This window comes from Sturnira hondurensis, unplaced genomic scaffold, assembly GCF_014824575.4.
Source record: "Sturnira hondurensis isolate 20B ecotype Veracruz unplaced genomic scaffold, ASM1482457v3 Scaffold0021354, whole genome shotgun sequence".
Taxonomy (NCBI): domain Eukaryota; kingdom Metazoa; phylum Chordata; class Mammalia; order Chiroptera; family Phyllostomidae; genus Sturnira; species Sturnira hondurensis.
Window position 1 is genome coordinate 30181213 of NW_028093985.1, and position 19383 is coordinate 30200595.

General features: G+C 40.4%; 1 protein-coding gene across 3 annotated transcripts in view; it reads left to right on the top strand.

The window, feature by feature from the left end:
- The window catches only part of FER (FER tyrosine kinase), a 397214-nt gene extending 386257 nt beyond the window's left edge, over window positions 1–10957 (top strand). For all 3 annotated transcript variants that reach the window (XM_037032384.1, XM_037032383.1, XM_037032385.1), the window contains 2 exons: window positions 6951–7073; window positions 8123–10957. In XM_037032384.1, coding sequence (XP_036888279.1) covers window positions 6951–7073; window positions 8123–8265 — 266 coding nt within the window. In that variant the 3' untranslated portion in view covers window positions 8266–10957. The remainder of the gene's footprint in view (window positions 1–6950; window positions 7074–8122) is intronic.
- Window positions 10958–19383: the final 8426 nt, after the last annotated feature.

The window sequence follows — 19383 nt, forward strand, 5'->3', positions numbered from 1 at the left end:
ATTTGGGTGGGGCAGAGTCTCTGGGAATCTCCTAGGTGGGTCAAACAGTGTTAGCCAGGTTGATGGAGTCTCAGATATGGCACCAGTTTACCAGCTCTGTGGGGGCAGTGTTTAGAACAGGGACAACAGGCCTCTGCTTGCCTTGAGATTTCAGGCAAGAAATCAGACACGTCAGACACTTCAGGTCCTCCCTGTACGCTGCTGGTGCCTTTCAAGCTGCTACCCCAGTGCTGGAACCCAGAGGAACTCAGAGGCAGTGAGTCTAAAAAGGTTAACCTTGTGTGAGTTCTATAAGAACAACTTCTTAGGACTCCAGAAGTTTCTTCTACTGACTCATTCCCTGCTGGTTTTTGCAACCAGAAGTTGTGGGGACTTCTTCCTAACACTGGAACCCTGGGTTGGGGGAGTGCCTGGTATGGGTCTGGGACTCCTTGCCCCCAAGATACCCTTCCCAAATTTTTATCCACCATACATCACTGTGGGACCAGCCCCTTCCAGGTCTGCACCTCTCCTGCATGTCTGGATGGATGTAGTTTCTTTAATTCTGTAGTTGTCAGACTTGCATTCAACTTGATTTCTGTCAGTTCTGAGTGATGTTAATTTCAGTTGCGATTTTGATGTGATTGTGCAAAGAGGGCAGCCAGGTCTGCCTATGCTGTCATCTTGACCGGAAGTCATGTTTATTGTTTCTAATGATCTTGTGGTGAAATTGTTAAGGTTTTCTATGTATAGAATCATGTCATCTGAAAAATGTGAGTGTTACTTCTTCCCAGTTTGGATGCTGTTATTTTTTTCTCTTGCCTGATTGTGCTTGCTCAGCCCTCCAGTACTATGTTGAATAACAATGGTGAGATTGGCAAGCCTTGTCTTATTCCTGATCCTAGCTTAAGAGCTGTTAGTTTTTCATCATTGAGTATATTAGCTGAGGGTTTGTCATATGTGGCCTGTACTATGTTGAGGTACTTCCCTTCTATACCCACTTTGTGTGTTTTATTCATAAATTGATGTTGTGTCTTATCAAATATTTTGGCATCTATTGATATGATAGATGATATGGGGCAGAGTCACATGTGGCTTTGTATTTTTCTCTGGTGACTGTGGCTGCAGCCACCGCCCTTTACGCTGCTTCTCCACTTCTGTCCCTGGGCTCAGCCGCAGCGTGCACCGTCTACTCTGGCCCTCTGGTCTGCTGACTAGAGCTTGCAACGCAGACCTCCACTACTACTGAATTCTCTGAGGTGCAGAGAGCTTCAGACTGCTTCCACAGCTCTCTCCTTCCTGACTCCCCTGCTTGCTTCAATACAGCACCTTCTGATATCTGAGTGCACAGCTCTCTCAGACGTGTTTGTTATGTTGAGCAGGGAATCCTCGACTGCATTATAGTTGTCCCACTTGCAAGGGGAGAGGCCTTCTCACTTGGACGTGATGCTGATGCCATTACCTAAGTTTATTATAAGCGTTAAATCATAAACAGAGTGCCCTGGCTGGCGTAGCTCAGTGGATTGAGCGTGGGCCTGCGAACCACACGATTGTGGTTCGATTCCCAGTCAGGGCACATGCCTGGGTTGCAGGCTAGTTCCCGGCAGGGGACACACCAGAGGCAACCATACATTGATATTTCTCTCTCTCTCTCCTTCCTTTCCCCTCTAAAAGATAAGTAAATAAAATCTAGAAAAAAAATCATAAACAGAGTAAAAGTGTTGCTGTGAACTATTTTTTTAAATTTCTTATAATTGGTCCAGTAACCACATCTAATAAGTTTCCTAAAATATTAAGCAAATCAATTCTATAGTTTCTCACTCTGAAAATTGACATGGTTTCTTATCATCTCAGCCTCTGGAACTTGTGGGAAGAGAGAGATGGGAGTTACATTTTAAAATGGCAAGGAATTTTTTTGTGTCCTTCTAATTGGAAATTAATATAGCTTGCATTATCTGTGATTGGAATGAAATAGGCCTTAACAAGATAGGTAACAACCCAAGAATTTGTTTGAAGTGTTCTTTAAGTGAAATTAGAAACTACATTTTCATTAAGGGAAGCAGCAAATGAACCATGGGTTGGTGAATTGGGTATAGTATGTTTTGAATTAAAATATAAAAAGATTTATGATATTTTAAATTTCCTTTACACTAATAAACTCTCACAGTTTATATATAGGAAGATAACAGACTTCTATATATTAATTTTGAATCCTTTTCTTTATTAATTTTTGGTCAGTTCTTTCAGGTGTTTTGTAAGTATAATTATATCACCTACAAACAGTGACAGTTTTACTTCTTCTTTCCCGTTGGAATGCTCTTTATTTCTCTTTCTTGTCTGATGCTTCCAGTACTATACTGAATAACAGTGGTAAGGCAGGTATTCTTGTCTTGTTCCTGATCTTAGAAGAAAAGCTTTCAGCCTCTCACCATTGAGTATGTTGTTAGCTTATCATATGTAGTCCTTATTAAGTTGAGGTAAGTATGTATCCCTTATACCTTATTCATTTTTTTCTGCATCTGTTGAGGTAATCACATGATTTTTATCCTTGGTTTGGTTAATGCAATGAATCACATTAATTATTCTGTGGATGTTGAATCCTTCTTGCATCCTGGTATAAATCCCACTTGATCATGGTATATAATCCTTTCAGTGCACTGTTAAATTCAGTTAGCTAGTATTTTGTTGACAGTGTTTGCATCCATGTTCAGGATTTGGGCCTATACTTCTTTTACTTTTCTGGTTTTGGTATCAGGGTTTGGCTGGTCTCCTACAATGAGTTTGAAACCATTTTTTCCTGTTTAATTATTCAGATAAGTACTGATTCTTCTTTAAATGTTTGGTAGAATTCACCTGGGAAGCCATCTGGTTGTAGGGTTTTGTTTGTTGGCAGTCTTGTTTTTACTGCTTTAGTTTTATTGCTAATAATCGGTACATGCAGATTCTCTGTTTCTTGGAAATTAAGACTGAATTATGAACTAGAAAATCTGATCATACCATTACTGATTCAATTTTACAAATAACAAAAAATCTCCCAAAAAACAAGTCAGGGACCGACAGCTTCACTGGTGAAGTCAAAGAAGAATACCAATCTGTCTCAAACTCTTCCAAAAAAATAGAAGGAAGAGGAACACTTGCACATTTCATTTTTCCAGGCCAGCATCTTGCCAAATGTTGACAAGATGCCACAAGAAAAGAAAATTCAGGCCTATATCACTGATAAATCTAAATACAGAAGTCCTCAACAAAATATTAGAAAACCAAACTCAATAAGAATAATACATTAAAAGAACCACACACAGTGATCAAGTGAGATCAGTACAGGATGCAACCATGGTACAGTACCCACAAGATCAGTCGCAGTTGTTCACCCCATGAAGAATAAAATTTATGATTATCTAATAGATGCAGAAAAAGCTCTTGATTCAACATTTATATATAATTTTTTTAAAAATCCTCTCCACAAGATGGTATAGAGGGAATTTACCTGAACATTTATATATAATTTTTTAAAAAATCCTCTCCACAAGATGGTATAGAGGGAATTTACCTGAACATAAAAAAGGCCACATTGGACAGACCCACCGCTGCCATCGCAGTCAGTGATGAAAAGCTTTTTCTCTAAAATCAGGAACAAGGGATGGATGCCCACTTTTGCTAGTTTTATTTAACAGAGTACTAGAAAGCTTTGCCATGGAAGTTAGGCAACCAAATCAGAGAGAACATTTTCAGTATTTGCATATGAAGACTTCACCTGGAAACTATTACAACTAATCAGTGAATTCAGGAAAGTTTCAGGAGATAAATCAACATAGAAAAATCTGTTACATTTCTATACGTAAATAGTAAACTATCAGAAAGAGAAATAAAGAAAATCTCATTTACAATTGCATTAAAGGATAAAATATCTAGGAATAAATTTAACCAAGGAGTTGAAATAACTATACAACATTGATGAAAGAAACTAAAGGTCATAGATTGTTAAAATGACCATATTACCCATAGCAATCTACAGATTCTATGCAATTCCTATCAAAATCCCAGTGGCACATCTCACAGAAGTAGAGAAAACAATTCTAACATGTGTATGGGACCCCACAAAGACCCCAAACTGCTAACTCAGTCTTAAGAAGAACAAAACAGCAATCAAAACAGTATGGTGTTGCATAAAAACAGACCATAGATCAATGGAACAGAATAAAGAGCCCAGAAACATACAATAGGAAAATAGGCTCATCAACAAATATCGTTGGGAAAACTGGACAACTATCTCATACCAAACACAAAAATTAACTCAAAATAGATTAAAGACTTGCATGTTAGAAAACCATGAAACTTCTAGGAGAAAATATAAGCAGTAATCTTGACATAAGTCATGGCAATGATTTTTTTTGGACCTGATGCTAAAAGCAAATGTAAACAAAGAAGAGGACCTCAAGCTAAAAAGCTTTTGCACAGCAAAGGAAACCATCAACAAAATGGTATGGTAACATACTGAATTGGAGAAAATATTCACAAATTGCGTATTTGATAATGAGTTAATATATAAAGAACTCATAAAACCCAATAGCAAAAATAAAATGGGTAGAATAGCTGAATTGACATTTTTTAAAGAAGACCGCAGGTAACCAACAGGTACATAAAAAGATGCTCAATGTCACACTAATCATTAGGGAAATGAAATCAAAACCACAATTAAATAGTAGCTCACATCTGTTAGAATGGATGTTATCAAAAAGACATAGCAGATTTCAGTTAGGGTGCGAAGAAAAGGGGACTCTTGTGCCCTTTTGGTGGAAATGTAGATTGGGTACAGCCACTGTGTAAAATTTGTTAAAAAAAAAATTAAAACTAGAATTACCATATAATCCAGCAATTCCACTGCTGGGTATATATCTGAAGGAAATAAAAATTACTATTTTGAAAACATTATAATCACCCCAATATTCACTATAGTGTTATTACAATGGGCAATACATGGAAACAAACTGAGTGTGCATTAATACATAAATGGATAAAGAAAATGTAAAAAAATACACAATTGGATACTAGTCATTAAAAGGAATGGCATCTTGCCATTTGCGACAACGTGGGTGGAAGTTGAGTGCCTAAATCAGATAGATGACAACAAATACCACATATACCACATGTGGAATCTTAAAAAGTACAAATACAAAAAGCCAAATTCCTGGATACAGAGAATAGATTGGTGGTGCCTGCAGGTGGGGTTTTGGGGTGAACAAAATGGATAAAGTGGGTCAAGGGTACAGACCCCCAGTTCCACATATAAAATGTCACGGGTGCGATACACAGCGTGGTGGCTACAGTTGATACCACATCGGGTATCGGAGTGGTCCTGAGAGAGATCTTCAAAGTTCTCATCAAAAGAAAAAGTGTAACTGTGTACATGGTGACAGATGTTTACATGTGGTGGTGATCATTTTGCAATATATACAAGTATGGAATTATTATGTTGTATACCTGAAACAAGTATCATCAATTATCACTCAATAACAAATATGTAAAATAAATGTTTAAAGGTACTCATCAAACCCAGCTTTTGAAAGGTCAGATTCATAGAGTTCCATTATAAGCTTTCACTTCTGGAGTGTTGGTTTATAGAAAACATGCCTCTGTCGATGTCTGCCCAGATATTATCTTCCAAAGAGAAGGCATTTGACTCTGTATCCCTTGTACAGTCTTGAATAATTAGTCTTAACTGTAGCCATTGAATGACTTTCATGAAAAGTATTAAATTATTGGATGCCAAACATGAAACAGTTGACATGCAGACAAGAAAACTAACCTTCCTACTATCATAACAAATGTCCATAATCACTGTCTACTCAGAAGAAAGCTAGTTTATGCAGCTGGGATGATAATTAGTAAGTACACTCCAAACTCTGGCGTCAAAGAGTTATCATAGTGTAGGCATACTGTGGTTCACGGTATTTTTCTCAAGAAAGTGAAAAGTCCATCCTACCTTAAAGTAACAAGATGATTTTAGAGGAGAGGCATTTATAAATCCTGGAGTGGAAGAGTTCAGGCAGGGACCTAGAGGAGGTAGAAATGAAATCAGTTCAGAATCCTTTGACTCCCCTGCAAGTGGGATTTAGTTATGGTATTTTATACCCTACATGTAAAAATATACAAATATGTTGGGGGGAAATCTTGGAAATTCTAACTCTTGGATTTGGAACGAACTTTTCTGCTTCTCCTCAGGTTCACAGCTATCTCCAGAAGGTATTTTGTGTTGGCTTTTATCTTTGTGCTTCTCTAGAAGTTATAAAAAAATATCCTAAGAGCTTCACTTATATAGTCTAGTAAAACAGGGGTACCAAGATATTTTGACAAAAAAGGCTCCATGTAATTTAAAGAAGTTGTTTTTATCAGCCAGCTTTATTCATTTCTACTCTATTCAAAACACACAAAAATATTTTCATAAATTAAACTATCAGTGGAGAAAATGAGAGCTTGGAGCAAATAAGAATATCTGTAAAGAATGATTAGTGAAAAATTTAAGAAACTTTCCTTATTGTGCTAAACATTTACCAAACTTTCCTTATTGCTTTAAGTTTGTTTTTAATTTTAGTGGAATGAAAATGATGCAGGCAGAAGACGAAATTGCAGAAATCTAACTTATTCTCCTAGGCATTGATGTGTACAAATTCATGTCTTTTTTTATATAAACCATTCATCTCATTTAGATACCACAGGGACAGTAAGCTTACATGCCAGCTGAGTATTTGTTCTTGATGGCAAAAATAAAAAAAAGTGATTTGGTTAAACTAGCAGCCTATTCAGTAATATTGCTAATCCTGGAAAGTAAAACTGGTGAAGGGAATAGGATCACTAGTTTTAAATGTCCTTAGTAAGTTTAATGTGTAACTGTGTGACCGAAAGAGAAATACGTAGCCAAAAATGGTCACCTGCCTCTCCTCTCACCTGGTTGTGGTACGTGTGCCCTCCAGGGAGATACAGTTCGGAGAGTGACGTGTGGAGCTTTGGCATCCTCCTTTGGGAGACCTTCAGTCTCGGCGTCTGCCCGTACCCTGGAATGACGAATCAGCAAGCACGCGAGCAGGTGGAAAGAGGTGAGCCAAAGACTCGGGGGCGGTGATGGCCACGTCAGCCCCCAGAGGCAGTGCTGTGGGGTGTCTGGCTTTCCTGAGGCTGAGGAAGGCGCACACTTAGTTTAGAGAGAGAGCAGAGGTGTATAAATCTGTTTCTAAACCCCTTGGACCGTGCGGCTCTTATACAACAAAAAACTTTTTCTCTTTAGAAATAGACATCTCTAGGCTTTTCTTCACCCCTCCGCCTGTCATGACCCCTGTGAGGGGCTCCATCCATTCTCTTTGAGGGCAACAGGCCAGCGTTCCTCAAGCTCCTGTTGTTTATACTGTGACAAACACACACCATTAATATGACTACACACTGAAATGTGGTCGGACTTAAGGAAGTTTTTGAGAATTTTGTGTAACTTCTGAAAAAAACCTAGGGTGTTCTCAGATCAGACGGGAATGAGTAGGTGACGGGGACACCGAGCATGCATTTGTGGGGTCCACGGCTTTCAATGGAAAGAATGCTTTTGACGAAATGGCAGTGCCTTAGCCTCAGGGCACTCAGGAGGGGCAGGTAGTAGAACTGGGCGTAGGAAGAAGACTCCAGCTTCCTTCCCACCTAGTCCTCCCTCAGACACACACAGGCCGCCAGCCAGCACACTGCGGGGACCCCACCCAGCAACTTGGAATTAAGATTCCTCTCTGACTTTAAAGGAGTATAGCTTATTCATTTTTAATTCACTTTTGAACTATATTTATTTAATCTTCATCCTTTCTTCATCTCCAAAAACCTGAATAGTACAGGTGATTTTTTTTTAAACTCTGCCCACACCATCTAAAAGCAAATACCTACAGCAAATAGAAAATGCAATGAGTTCTAAACTAGAAGGTAATTCTATGGCTTTGTAATATTGAATTCTCTCTCACTTGCAGGAAAAAAAAAGTTTGCCATATAAAGGGTTTTTGTTTCAATTACACCTACAACATAAGGTACTAAGTTTACAAACTGCGTAACCCCTGCCTGAGCATTTGTGTCTTGTCTCCGTTCTAAATCCTCTGTCGTTCTTCTCTTGGGCCTTCAGGATACCGGATGTCAGCCCCTCAGCACTGTCCAGAGGATATCTTTAAAATTATGATGAGGTGTTGGGATTACAAACCTGAAAACCGCCCCAAATTTGGTGACCTTCAGAGAGAGCTCACTGCCATCAAGAAGAAGATCACATAGTGACAGGACGGTGCCACACGCAGCCTCGGGACCCGCTCCACCAGCAGAATAATAATGTTCTTCACGTTAACAATAAGTTTATGCCACGTTACCTGCAATGGTCTGATAAGGTTATTTTTTTATTAACTGTTTTTTTAATACATGCCACTTTTTTTTAAAAAGGCAAATGCATTCAAGAAACACAGTCCTACCAAGGGCTTTATTAGCTCGCCGCAGCAATCCCGCCATTGCAGGCCACTGTAAACAGAAAAAGCACAGGCTCTAACGTGAGGGAGGACAGATCTCTTTCCCACCACGACCAGGATGCTTCTCAAGCTCTCCTACGTCAGCAGCACCGCCCCAGCTGCTGTCCTGTGCCTCCCCCCGACTCCCACGGTGCTGTGGCTGCCTGGGCAATGCTGTGTTTGCAGGACACCTTCCAGCCGAAACTGGCTCTCCGCTCTGCCAAGGCAAGTTTATATTTGTAAACCTCATTTATATTGGGAATCACTTGGCCCTACTAGGGTTTTTCTTTTCTTTATTGCCAGAAATAAGTGCAGTGTACGAAACATCACCCTCCTGTGTTATTAGTGAGGTGGTCATTTCCCCCGCCCCATTTGAGCATCAGAAACCCCCACATGAGATGCCTCAGAAGGCAGGGCAGGGCCCTGGAGAAAAGGACATCAGAAAATAGAAGGAGAGGAAAACGTAAAATGGCTTTGTATCCAAGTTATGCCTTTACAAACACATACCCCCCCACCTTTTGACTTAATGGTTTGGATTCACAAAGCAGGTTCTAAGACATGTTTTTCAGGAGTTCATAGAAAAAGCTTTCTTAATGGCAACACAAGTTTTTTTAGAGAAACTGCAATGCTAAGTCCTCAGAACCAACAGCAGACCTTTGGTGAAGGACCTTCACCTCAGAGGGGCCGTCCCAGCATTAACATCCTTCACTGGCACCAGTCTCGAGCTGTCAGAATTCCACAATCCTAGTTCAGAAACACAGGCACGTGTCACGAACACACACTACGGAGAAGCAAGGCAGGTGGGAATGGAGTAAATGGTGAAGACGACAAATGGACACTGTGAGGAAAAAGCTATAAGCCAGCTCCCCTGTTTCCACCTTCCCCCTAGTTACCCTTCCACTTCCACTAGGCAATTCTTATCCTTGGCGGTCAGGTGTGCAAGCACCATTGTGGAGATGCTCGGTGTGAATACGCAACAGTCAGATCTAGGACTCTGTTGGGCTAAACCTTTGTTGCATCTGGGGAGCTTGCCACATGTTCTGTACATAGTTGCCTCTCAGGATAAATGTGTGTGGGAGAGGTGGTCATGCTCAGGGGTACATGTGCCTTGGGAGCTTTTAGTAAGTGCTCAGGTGTGTGTCCAGATAACTAGCACCTTAGTGTTTATTTGGTCTTTATCAGACGAGCTTATGGGATAGAAAATGCCTCCCGCCCAATCCATCTGTTTGCCACCTGTGAATCTCACTGCACAGAACTCACTCAGTTCTCTGAAAAGTGGAAAGGATAACACTGAACAGGAACATGGCTTGTGTCTATCATTTCAATCTCCTTGAAAGTTTTGTACGCATTTCATGAGTACTACACTCAGACTAAAGTGAAAACATAATAAACTTGCCCTCAAAAACATTGCAATATTCCAAGCAGTTTTTTTTAATCAGCACTGTTTTCACTTCTGTCAAATATTGTAAATAAATGGAACTCTCTTTTGATGGCACACACTGTGGTGAATCAGAGCGCAGGCTCACGGATTGAAATTAAGTGCTGTGGTCTTCAGGCCCTTTCCAGCCTTCAAATGTAAGGACAGGATGGGGACATTTCCACTCTTTGTCAGCATTTCTAGCTGAGCCTTTCTGTAATAGCCTGGTTTATGGAAACCAGCCTCCCATCACTTAGCAGCATCAATGCTAAGCTCTCAGCAAGGAGAGAAAATGATGGCTTTGGCTTTAATTTCATAAACAAGACCTGAGGCTTAATCTTTGCATTCTGGTTTAAAGGAGGAACATCGTGTTGATAGTTCACTCATCCCAGCTGTTAGAATTTACAATTCACATCACAACTCTGTGCTTAAATTAAAGACACTTTTCAAAACATCGTGACATCTGCAGCATTTAAATTCTATTTTATTCTTTGTCCCAAAGCAGGCAGTGGTGTAGTCCAGGATTAGTAACTCACAGAGAGTCTTTCAGGAGCATATCAGTTGTATGGAATATTAAATTTAATATAGGCACATGCATCAAGAAGAACTTATGCAAACCATTTTTACTGCTAATTTTCTTGCACTTAAAGCTTAATTTATTCATCCTTTCTGTCACTGATAATTGTTGGAATTATGTACTTTAGGAAGCTAATCCATACCCAAAAAGCACACAAATACTCTTCTGAATTTGCAAGTTGTTGTAGGAAAAGAAGGCTTCAAATTGGCACAAAATCCTGACATGTTTAATATGAAAACAGTCGTAACCAAAATTGCCACTGGTCTGAATGTAATTAGGCCAGGTCACAAATCTCTGTGTTGTTAATGGATTTTTTAAGAGTTATGTTTATCACTCCCATACAGTTCCTGTCACAACCCCTTAAATTATGAATACGGCAGGACAGGAGGCACCCAGGTGGCCTGAATTTCTCCATCTTGAATCACTAAAGAAGCTTCATGAAAAATATTTAGCTAGTATAAATTTTCCAAAAAAGAAATCTTAAATCTTTTAATGTCAAATTAACATTTATTACCAACATTCAAAACCTAAAATTAATTTTGCATTTCAGTAATCTGCATTTACTTCCCAAAGCCAATGCATCCTTTCTCTTCCAAGAAAAGAATAATAAAGGATTAACAAGTTTTGTCTAAACTTTCAAAACCACAGGTTTTATTTCAGCCCATCCTGCCACTGGGTCCCCAGTGAAAGGCCTCATACAATCATTTCTCTATTCTCTCCCAAATTTAATATAAGCAATAAAGTTTTTCATTTATAATTTACCATCTTATCACAAATACAATATTATTTAAACATCTTACAAGCATATGAGCATAAACCATGAGCCCAATCATATTACCTATTTTTCGGTGCACATTTTGCAATGGTTTTTTCATTTGAGGGTTATTTTAAAAACAAAAAAAAATGTTTAGTCACTGAAATAGATTTAATTTTCTTTAAATCACAATATGGACTTCTTGTCTATGTTATACTCACATTTTAGTATCACCATATAGTTTATATAAAGTTTGGCTAATGCCACTAAAATAACCATGGCTTCACCACACTGGTGTGAGATTATGTCAGGAAGAACGTGTTCTAATTATACGCCATCCACCGAGGACCTTGTAGTGGGATAAACACAAAGTCAGAGCGCAACACCACCCGTCCAGGTGGCGTGTTCCTGTCGCTTGGAGTTCTCTCAGTCCCTCCACTTCGTAATTCATTTTTGAGAAGTCAGATCAACTGAAATTTTCGGAAAAGAGGTTGTGTGCCTCAGCCCTCTTTTTCCCCTACATACTCTCTTGACCACACCGTTGGTATTTAAAATGTTTTTATCAACAAAATTGATTGTCCATAAGCACTGTTCTGGGTCATGTAAAGAATGGTTTTTGTATTTAGGAGGTCAGAGCTCTCACACAAAACAGAGAATATTGCAAAATAAAAAGAGCAAAGAGGCAGATAATTGAAAAGACTTTTCTTTGTGTATTAATATGTTCATTAAATAGAAAGATTTTATATGAAAATGAGTTTATATTACTTGTCTATTATATTGTTAAGTTAGCATGAAAGTTTACCATTAAAATAGTGTTACCTTTTATTACTTCGATTTGCTTATATATACTAGAAACTTTATTATTTATTTTTCTGTTTTAATGAGTTTCATATCAAGTCTGAATATTATATTAGTTGGAAGAGTCCAGAATTGCATATTCATTTTTGCAAAAGAAAATACTCATGTACCAAGATTACCTACTTGAAAGAGATATTGGTACAGTCTTACAGCCCCATGAAGTTCTCCTTTTAAAAATAATGCTATGATATAAAAGATATATAAACTATATATCTTAGTCATAATTAAAGAAAATATTTATTACCCATTGAAAACCATCCTACTGCCTCATGCTAATTCAAAGATTAAATTCTGAATTGTTAAGTATAGACCCTAAGACTCACTTAGCTGCCTAATGAGGACCGAGATTCTTGGGTGGTAGAAGAATCTGTTGTTCTAAATTCCCAGTCACTTTAAACTGCAGAGATGTAATGAGCACAGGCTTCTGTATATCTGTTAATAAGGAGCTGAGGCAAGCATGTGTTTAATTTATCTTGAACTATAATCACTGCTTATTCATACCTTATTGGAAATCTTTGGTTGCAATAGGACTTAACCTAGGCTAGACTCCTAAAAGAAAGCATGCTTATTTCAGCCCTACTTCACCTTTTGACTAATGTGATTGGCTCCTAGAGTTACCATATTTTGCCATGTATCATGTGCCCTTTTTGCCCACATTTTTGAGGGAAAAATAAGGATGCACATTATACATGGGTAGTACTAATTCCATATCTATATCAATGTTTTTAATTCTTTTATTTCTGGTTATGTATTAAGTGTAAGTCTAGAAAGCAATAACGGTATCTATATGTTCAAATGTTAAAATTCCTCTATAATACAAAAAACAAGAATCTAAATACAAAAAACATAAATTGAATTAAAAATTAAAATGAGAGACTTTTTTCCCTGAAAGTTTGGGCCAAAAACCTGGGTGCGCATTATACATGGCAAAACACAGTACCCTCAGAAGGCCCTTAACTGTGATGACCTCTGGGAAGACACGGAATTAAGCAGGGAAGAAAATACCAATTCAATTGCAATGAACCATGACTTTATACTGGTAACACTGAGGGGAAAGGAATCTCAGAAACATCCCAGGCCAGTCCTGGTGCAGCACCACTGATGTTAGACACGGGCACAGAGAACGCGACATCTAAACTGGACGTTGAAGGACATGAAGGGCAGTGACAAAGTGCCAACCCAAAGTGACTCAAAGGCTAGCCTCCCAGCAAGTAGATGCAGTGTTAATAAGGGAGAGTTAATCCTCAAAAGAGGGTTCTTGAGACACTTCCTGCTGCCTGTTATTTAATGCTACATGCCTCTCAAGTCTCTACAACATTTCTTAAAGAGCACTGAATTGGATATTGATTTGATTTTCTTTATGATCCCCATAATCTCAGGAGGTAGCTGCTGTTGAATAAGAATTGCCCTCACTCGGTTTTCTGCTAAGGCGGCGGGCACGGCGGAGGTTCGGCCCACTCCCTGAGGGGAAGCTGAGTGACAGCAAACACGTGCCTGGGGTAGTCGGCCAGCGTTGGAGGGCATGTGCTGTGAGAAGCTCCTACTTTTTATTTTATCAAAGAAAAAAATGTCTTGCAGGGAAGACATTCGTGTCTATGCTTGCAACACTTAGCTTCCCTCCTTGCCGGCACACTAGCGAGAGCCCCAGCAGAAGAATATTTAGGACTCACTCTAAAAAGATTCAAACGTAGAATTTCTAAACTATCTTCCCAAACATTACCATGAGGCCAGCAGATGTGAGTGTTGTACAAAGCAATACTCTAAGTGATAGTAATGATGCTAGTAGCAGAATTTTGTACAATTTTTTCCTCAGCTTTATCCATTCTCAAGCATCTCTTAAACTTCTGCCATGTCTGGTGCAAGGAACCATGCTGGCTGCTAGTTTTTCTAGGCAGTTGTTTTGGTTGTTTTTTTTTTTTTACTTCTGATTAGTATTTCCTCATCTCATACACACTTTCTTAATTTTAATCCTTACTTTACCCAAACAGGAAAGTCTTTTATGGTTAACTTTCATCAGACAGCATCATATCATTGGCTTAGACCAAACAGTTTCTCTGCAGGTGCTTAGGAGGCCCCTGCCTTAGAGGGAACTAAGTCCAGGCATCCCTTCACCGGGCCACCTGTGCACCCCACTACAAGAGAGGCCTCAGGGCAGGTGCAGCTTACAGTACAAAGAAAGCCTACTTGCAGTCCTTGTCATGGAGACAGAGGATTAGGTGGCAGATGTGTATGAAGAATGACACTATCCATTCAGGAGGGAGATCTTCCCAGGACGAGATCTTGGTGAGCGGTGTGTTCCCCAAAGCAGCCTACTGACTTGGCTGAGTGAGCTCGTTAGGGGACCTACCTCCAAAGAAATGTTCAAACAGTAACAGTGAGTTCTGTACCTTAAACCCCTCAACATACTCAGTTTTTCCATTCCACTTCTATGCCATTCTTTTTTGTTACTTCTTTCACACTCCTATCAGTAAATATCTAAAAGTAGTATCTCAATTGTGCCATGTTCATGAGTTTTCCCATAGCTTCGGAAAAGAGTAGCAAATATGAAGCCTTAAATTCAAAATAAGCCAGTCAACCTAGATGAACAGACCCGAAGCACTGTTATATTAAGACATTAGCTCTGCTCTGCCAGTTCCCCAAAGCAGTGACTACCCTTCCTAAAAAGGGTGTGAGCCTACAAACCTCACACCCTGCTTCTGTTTGCCAAGAATATCTTTAGTATCAGAATAAGCACATTCTAGATTTGATCCACAGCAGATGCTAAAATGACCTGCTAAGACACCAGATAGCGACCAGGAAAGCAGACAGCAGGAACACACTCCTGTGCACTCGGTGCCAACACCAATGCAAAACTCACATCCATGCAATGTGTCTGATCATGTGAGATCATACCTTATTTTGAAAGCATAGGAAAGATGTCAGCAGGAAATATCAATGGTCTGAGTAGCACAGGGTAAGTGAAAGGTGGCCATAAAATGACACCCCAGTTCCCACATTGGAGGAGCAAAACCCTGACAATGAAAAATGAGGTTGTGTACAACTCCAAACCCTCATTAATATTTTTTTCATGTAGCTCTTGTCAAAGTACACAACCTTGGGGTCCTCCTTTGAGTTGCACAATCTTTCTGAAACAATAAATTAAACCTTCCCAAAAAAAAAAAAAAAAAAAAAAAAAAACCTTCCCCCTGCAGTGGGTGCTTACATGTCTAAGTGCCCTGCATTCAGACCCTTTGGGGCTGAGAGGGAGTCTGAAGTGTTAGATTTCCCAAGCACAGGGACCATCCTGGCAGCCTTTGCCAGCTCACTCAACCAGCAAGTTCGCTAATTCTCAAACATGGATGAGGGAAAGAAAAATACCCTATGACGGAGAAGTTTTTGTCCACAAATAATTTGACTTGGTAGAAATAAACGTGCCTGCCTGCTCTTGAGAAATGCCAGTCTGCTGTGGGCAATTGCAGGGGGCACGGCGCCCAGAGCCTTGCTCGCTTTGAATGCTTCTCCTCACCCAAGGGCAGCAGTTCTTACATTTAGACTGTAGGGGTGGCATGGAGGCCCGTTGCCTGCCATCTGAACTGCATTGTTCAGCTGCAAGCAGAAGGCCAGTTCCAGCAGAAGTGAACTTATTTGCCATAATTATTCCTCCCACTGGCCATGTACAGAAAATATACAGTTAAATGGAATTCACTGTTTTTGGATTTATGTCAAAGAGATTGGTTCTACAAAGTTTGCCAGGTTCCCCATCACAAGTACATTTATAATCCTGTGATTGTAAATCAAATCCCAGGTATAGTTTCTGCACATCAGCGCAAAATCAAAGATAAAGAGGAATTGGTAGGCAGGGGTCTTGGTTATTCCAAATTCATGACCAAAGTGGCCAAAGGCATAAAACTCCCTTTCATTGGCTGAGCATCTCCCCTCACTGTGTGTGGGGTGCCGCTTATTCACCACCATGCCCGACAGACTCAGACTCGCACCATGGACAGAAGCAGGAGCCCCGACCACACAGGGGCCACTTCTGTTCATCGTTTTCCTTCATAAAGCATTGAGATTTCTCACTGAAACAACTTAATGAATCGAGCATCTAGAAATCTTATGTTTAATTTTTGTTTAAATTAGATGGCCTAATTAAGCAACATGAGTGTAGTGGGGTTGGTAGTGGTGTGAATTCTGCTGACTTCATCTTCTGGTTTTCTTTGTGTTTTCCTTGGTCTGGTCTGATGAGTGCCCCAAAAGACTGGAGCTCTCTGAAGTCATGGCCATATAACCACATAGGGTTGGGAAAAGCCAGGTAGATGCAGGAGAATCAGATAAAGTCATGAGTCCCAAGAGTAGCACTGACTTCTGCGGGAACCTAAATAAGCGGAAAGCAAAGATAAAAAGTATAGATGATGCCCGGGCCATTTACGGGGCAGTCCACTGGCCTAAAGCCACTTTCCTGGCCCAGGCCCACAGTGGGAGGCTGCAGAAAGGTCACTTCTCGGTTGCCTCCTCTGCCCTTTGTTACAGGTGGAGATTGGGGTGATGGGGTGGGTACAGAGGTTCGTTCTGTCTGCAAGCATCATTTTGGGCAAAGCGCTCCCGTGGTTTACACAATTTCCTTTTAGTGCCAATGTTGTCAGGTTAAAGCACCTTTAGTCATTTTTGTTACTGTTTTAAAATAATATATTTGTGAAGTGGATAAAAGAAACACTGGAAATAGGGTGCTTATAAAAAGTTCAAGTATAAAACATACAAACAAGGCCTTTGGTGAGTTTATCTGGCTTTGTAAGCAAGTCTCAAAATGAGTGAGAGCTAAATATATAAAGCAGTTAGTTGTCTGCCTTTTACCATTTTTAACTCAGATCTGTATTTAACACTTATTTATTTGTTAGTTTTTACATTCAAAAGAAAAACATTTTGAACTTTGGCTAACATTGTAGGATGTTTTAAAATTGTTTTCTACTTTTTAAAAACATGATATCATTTTTGTAAACTTTGATCATTTGAGTATCCTCTTTTTCTTTTCCAATGGACCAATTACCACTTACAGTTCTGCAGAAACTTTTTTATTGTATTCTTATAATAAATGTAAAATATTTGTAGCCAACTGTGTCTTGTCTTGTTGAATCTTTCCATTATGTTTCTATTTCTCTTCCTTTACCATGTAAATATGCTCTAAGTAGAAGGAAAGAAGGAAAATTTCCATGGTAATCGGCCTCCTACAGATGTAACAGCACATTAAAAATTATTAACTTTCAGTTTCTCTGTAATTAAACTTATGAGTTCTGATGGTAGTGGGGGTGTGTGGCTTACAGTCCAATTGCTGCTGCTTCTGTTTTGAAATCCAACCTGAAATGTATTGTAGTTCAAGTCTCATTTCTCTGAGTGGATAGGCTGCTTGCCAGGGTGTTTTGTTGTTGTTGTCTCCTAACAGGATTTGTTTAGATGGAACTGAAGGAGGTGGGGGAGGAAGGAGGCTGAGGGGGACGTTGGGAGAGAAGCCTAGAGCTGCTCCTGCAGCAGAACTGCAGTGAGCGGTCTGCACCTGGCATGGGGCTGAGCCGGGCACAGAGCCCAGAGGAGAACTCTACCCTTCAGTCAGCAAATCAATAACCTTCCAAAAGCAGCATGCTGTTATTTACCAGGTTGCTCTGCATTAAACCAAGCGCTCCTCGTCCCTGGTGTTGGATTAGAGGGGCCGCCCACAAGGCAGAGGAATCCACACACCCCCCCTCTTATACCCTCCTGCCTCTGCCGTGCTCTGACTGACCAGAGCTGTAGCTCTTAACTGCCCACCTGGGGTTGCATCCTCATGTTCAACAGGTTTGGTATCTGAAACAGCATCCCAGACAGCCCCTGTTTTTAACTGACTTCAATTATTAGGACCGGGGACACCCATCACCAAGGAGGGATGGCTGTGTGACTGAGATCCCATTCCCTAGGCTGGACGAACAGGATCTGTGCAAGTCCCTAGCGTTCTCCCAGTATTTTAAGTCCTACATCTTGCTGTACAACCTTCTCTAGCTTCTCTAGTATTTTCTTCAGGCAGATGGTGCTGATGTATGTTGCTTGCAAAAAGCATGGAGGGAAAAACTAGCTTTTATTAAAAGCATCAACGGTTGCTCCTCCAATTAAAAGCTGAGTCTGAATGAAGTGGTTTTTCAAACTCCTCAAATCTGAAGCAACCGGACAGACCAGCTCACCTAGGCCAAACCCTTGTGATTACAGCTGAGTGAGGCTAGTGGTGCTGCTTCCAAAGGCATCGATGAAACAAGCACCGAGCCTGGAGCTGGGAGACCCAGGTCCTCACTCCTGCAAGGACTGTCGCTGGTTTGCAAACTGGAACAAACCATATCACTGCCTAGACTGGTTTCCTCACCTGCAAAATGACGTTTGACTAAATAATTGCCTAGGGTTAAACTGTTTCTTTCCCCCCGCCCCCCCCGCGCTCCCTCACCCCTTTCTCCCCCCCCCCCTTTTTTCCCTTTACTTCAGTCACTTCTTCCTAAAAATCATCTGAATCTCTTCCAGGGGAATTTTNTGCTCCCTCACCCCTTTCTCCCCCCCCCCCCTTTTTCCCTTTACTTCAGTCACTTCTTCCTAAAAATCATCTGAATCTCTTCCAGGGGAATTTTCTCTTGTTAATGTGTGTGGTCCTGATGGAAACATGATTCCACATGCCGTCCTACTGCAGAAGCCAAACAATCTAATCCATGTTGTTCTTTATTAATGGAATGGATTCTTCCTTCCAAGACTGAGTCTTAAAGGACAGACAGAAGGAACAGCCAGAGGGCATTCCTTCTAGGGGAATGTTGCTGTAACTCCTGCTTCCCAGCCCTGCCGAGCACCTTCAGTCTCTCCCCATCCTCAAGCCTCATGCTCTGTGCTTCCGTTGACCTCAGAGCCCCCTGTTAGTTAGCCTTGTAGCCAGTTCCCTTCTCCCTGACTGACCCACAGTCCAGCTCTGTTGCTGGCAGTCAAGGATCCTGACTGACACAGTGATCTCTCAGGGAAGGCCCTTCTGGCTCTGAGGTTCGGTGATCTCCCGGTGGTCTCGGGGTCATCTAGGAATCCCTGAACACCAGGACTATTCAGAGTGAGTTCTATTCCTTTGCTTTTTACAGTGTTGCTGTGAAAACAGCAAAAAGAAAAACTCCCTGAAGGTTCAGTCATCTAATGTGCTGCTGATTATCCAAACTCAGCCTTTTAATATTTCTCAGCTCTGGACCTAGGTAATTCAAAATTATAAATGTTTCTTTTGCAGTCTCCCTGTGGTAACAATGGCACCATAGGGTAGTTAAATGGTAAG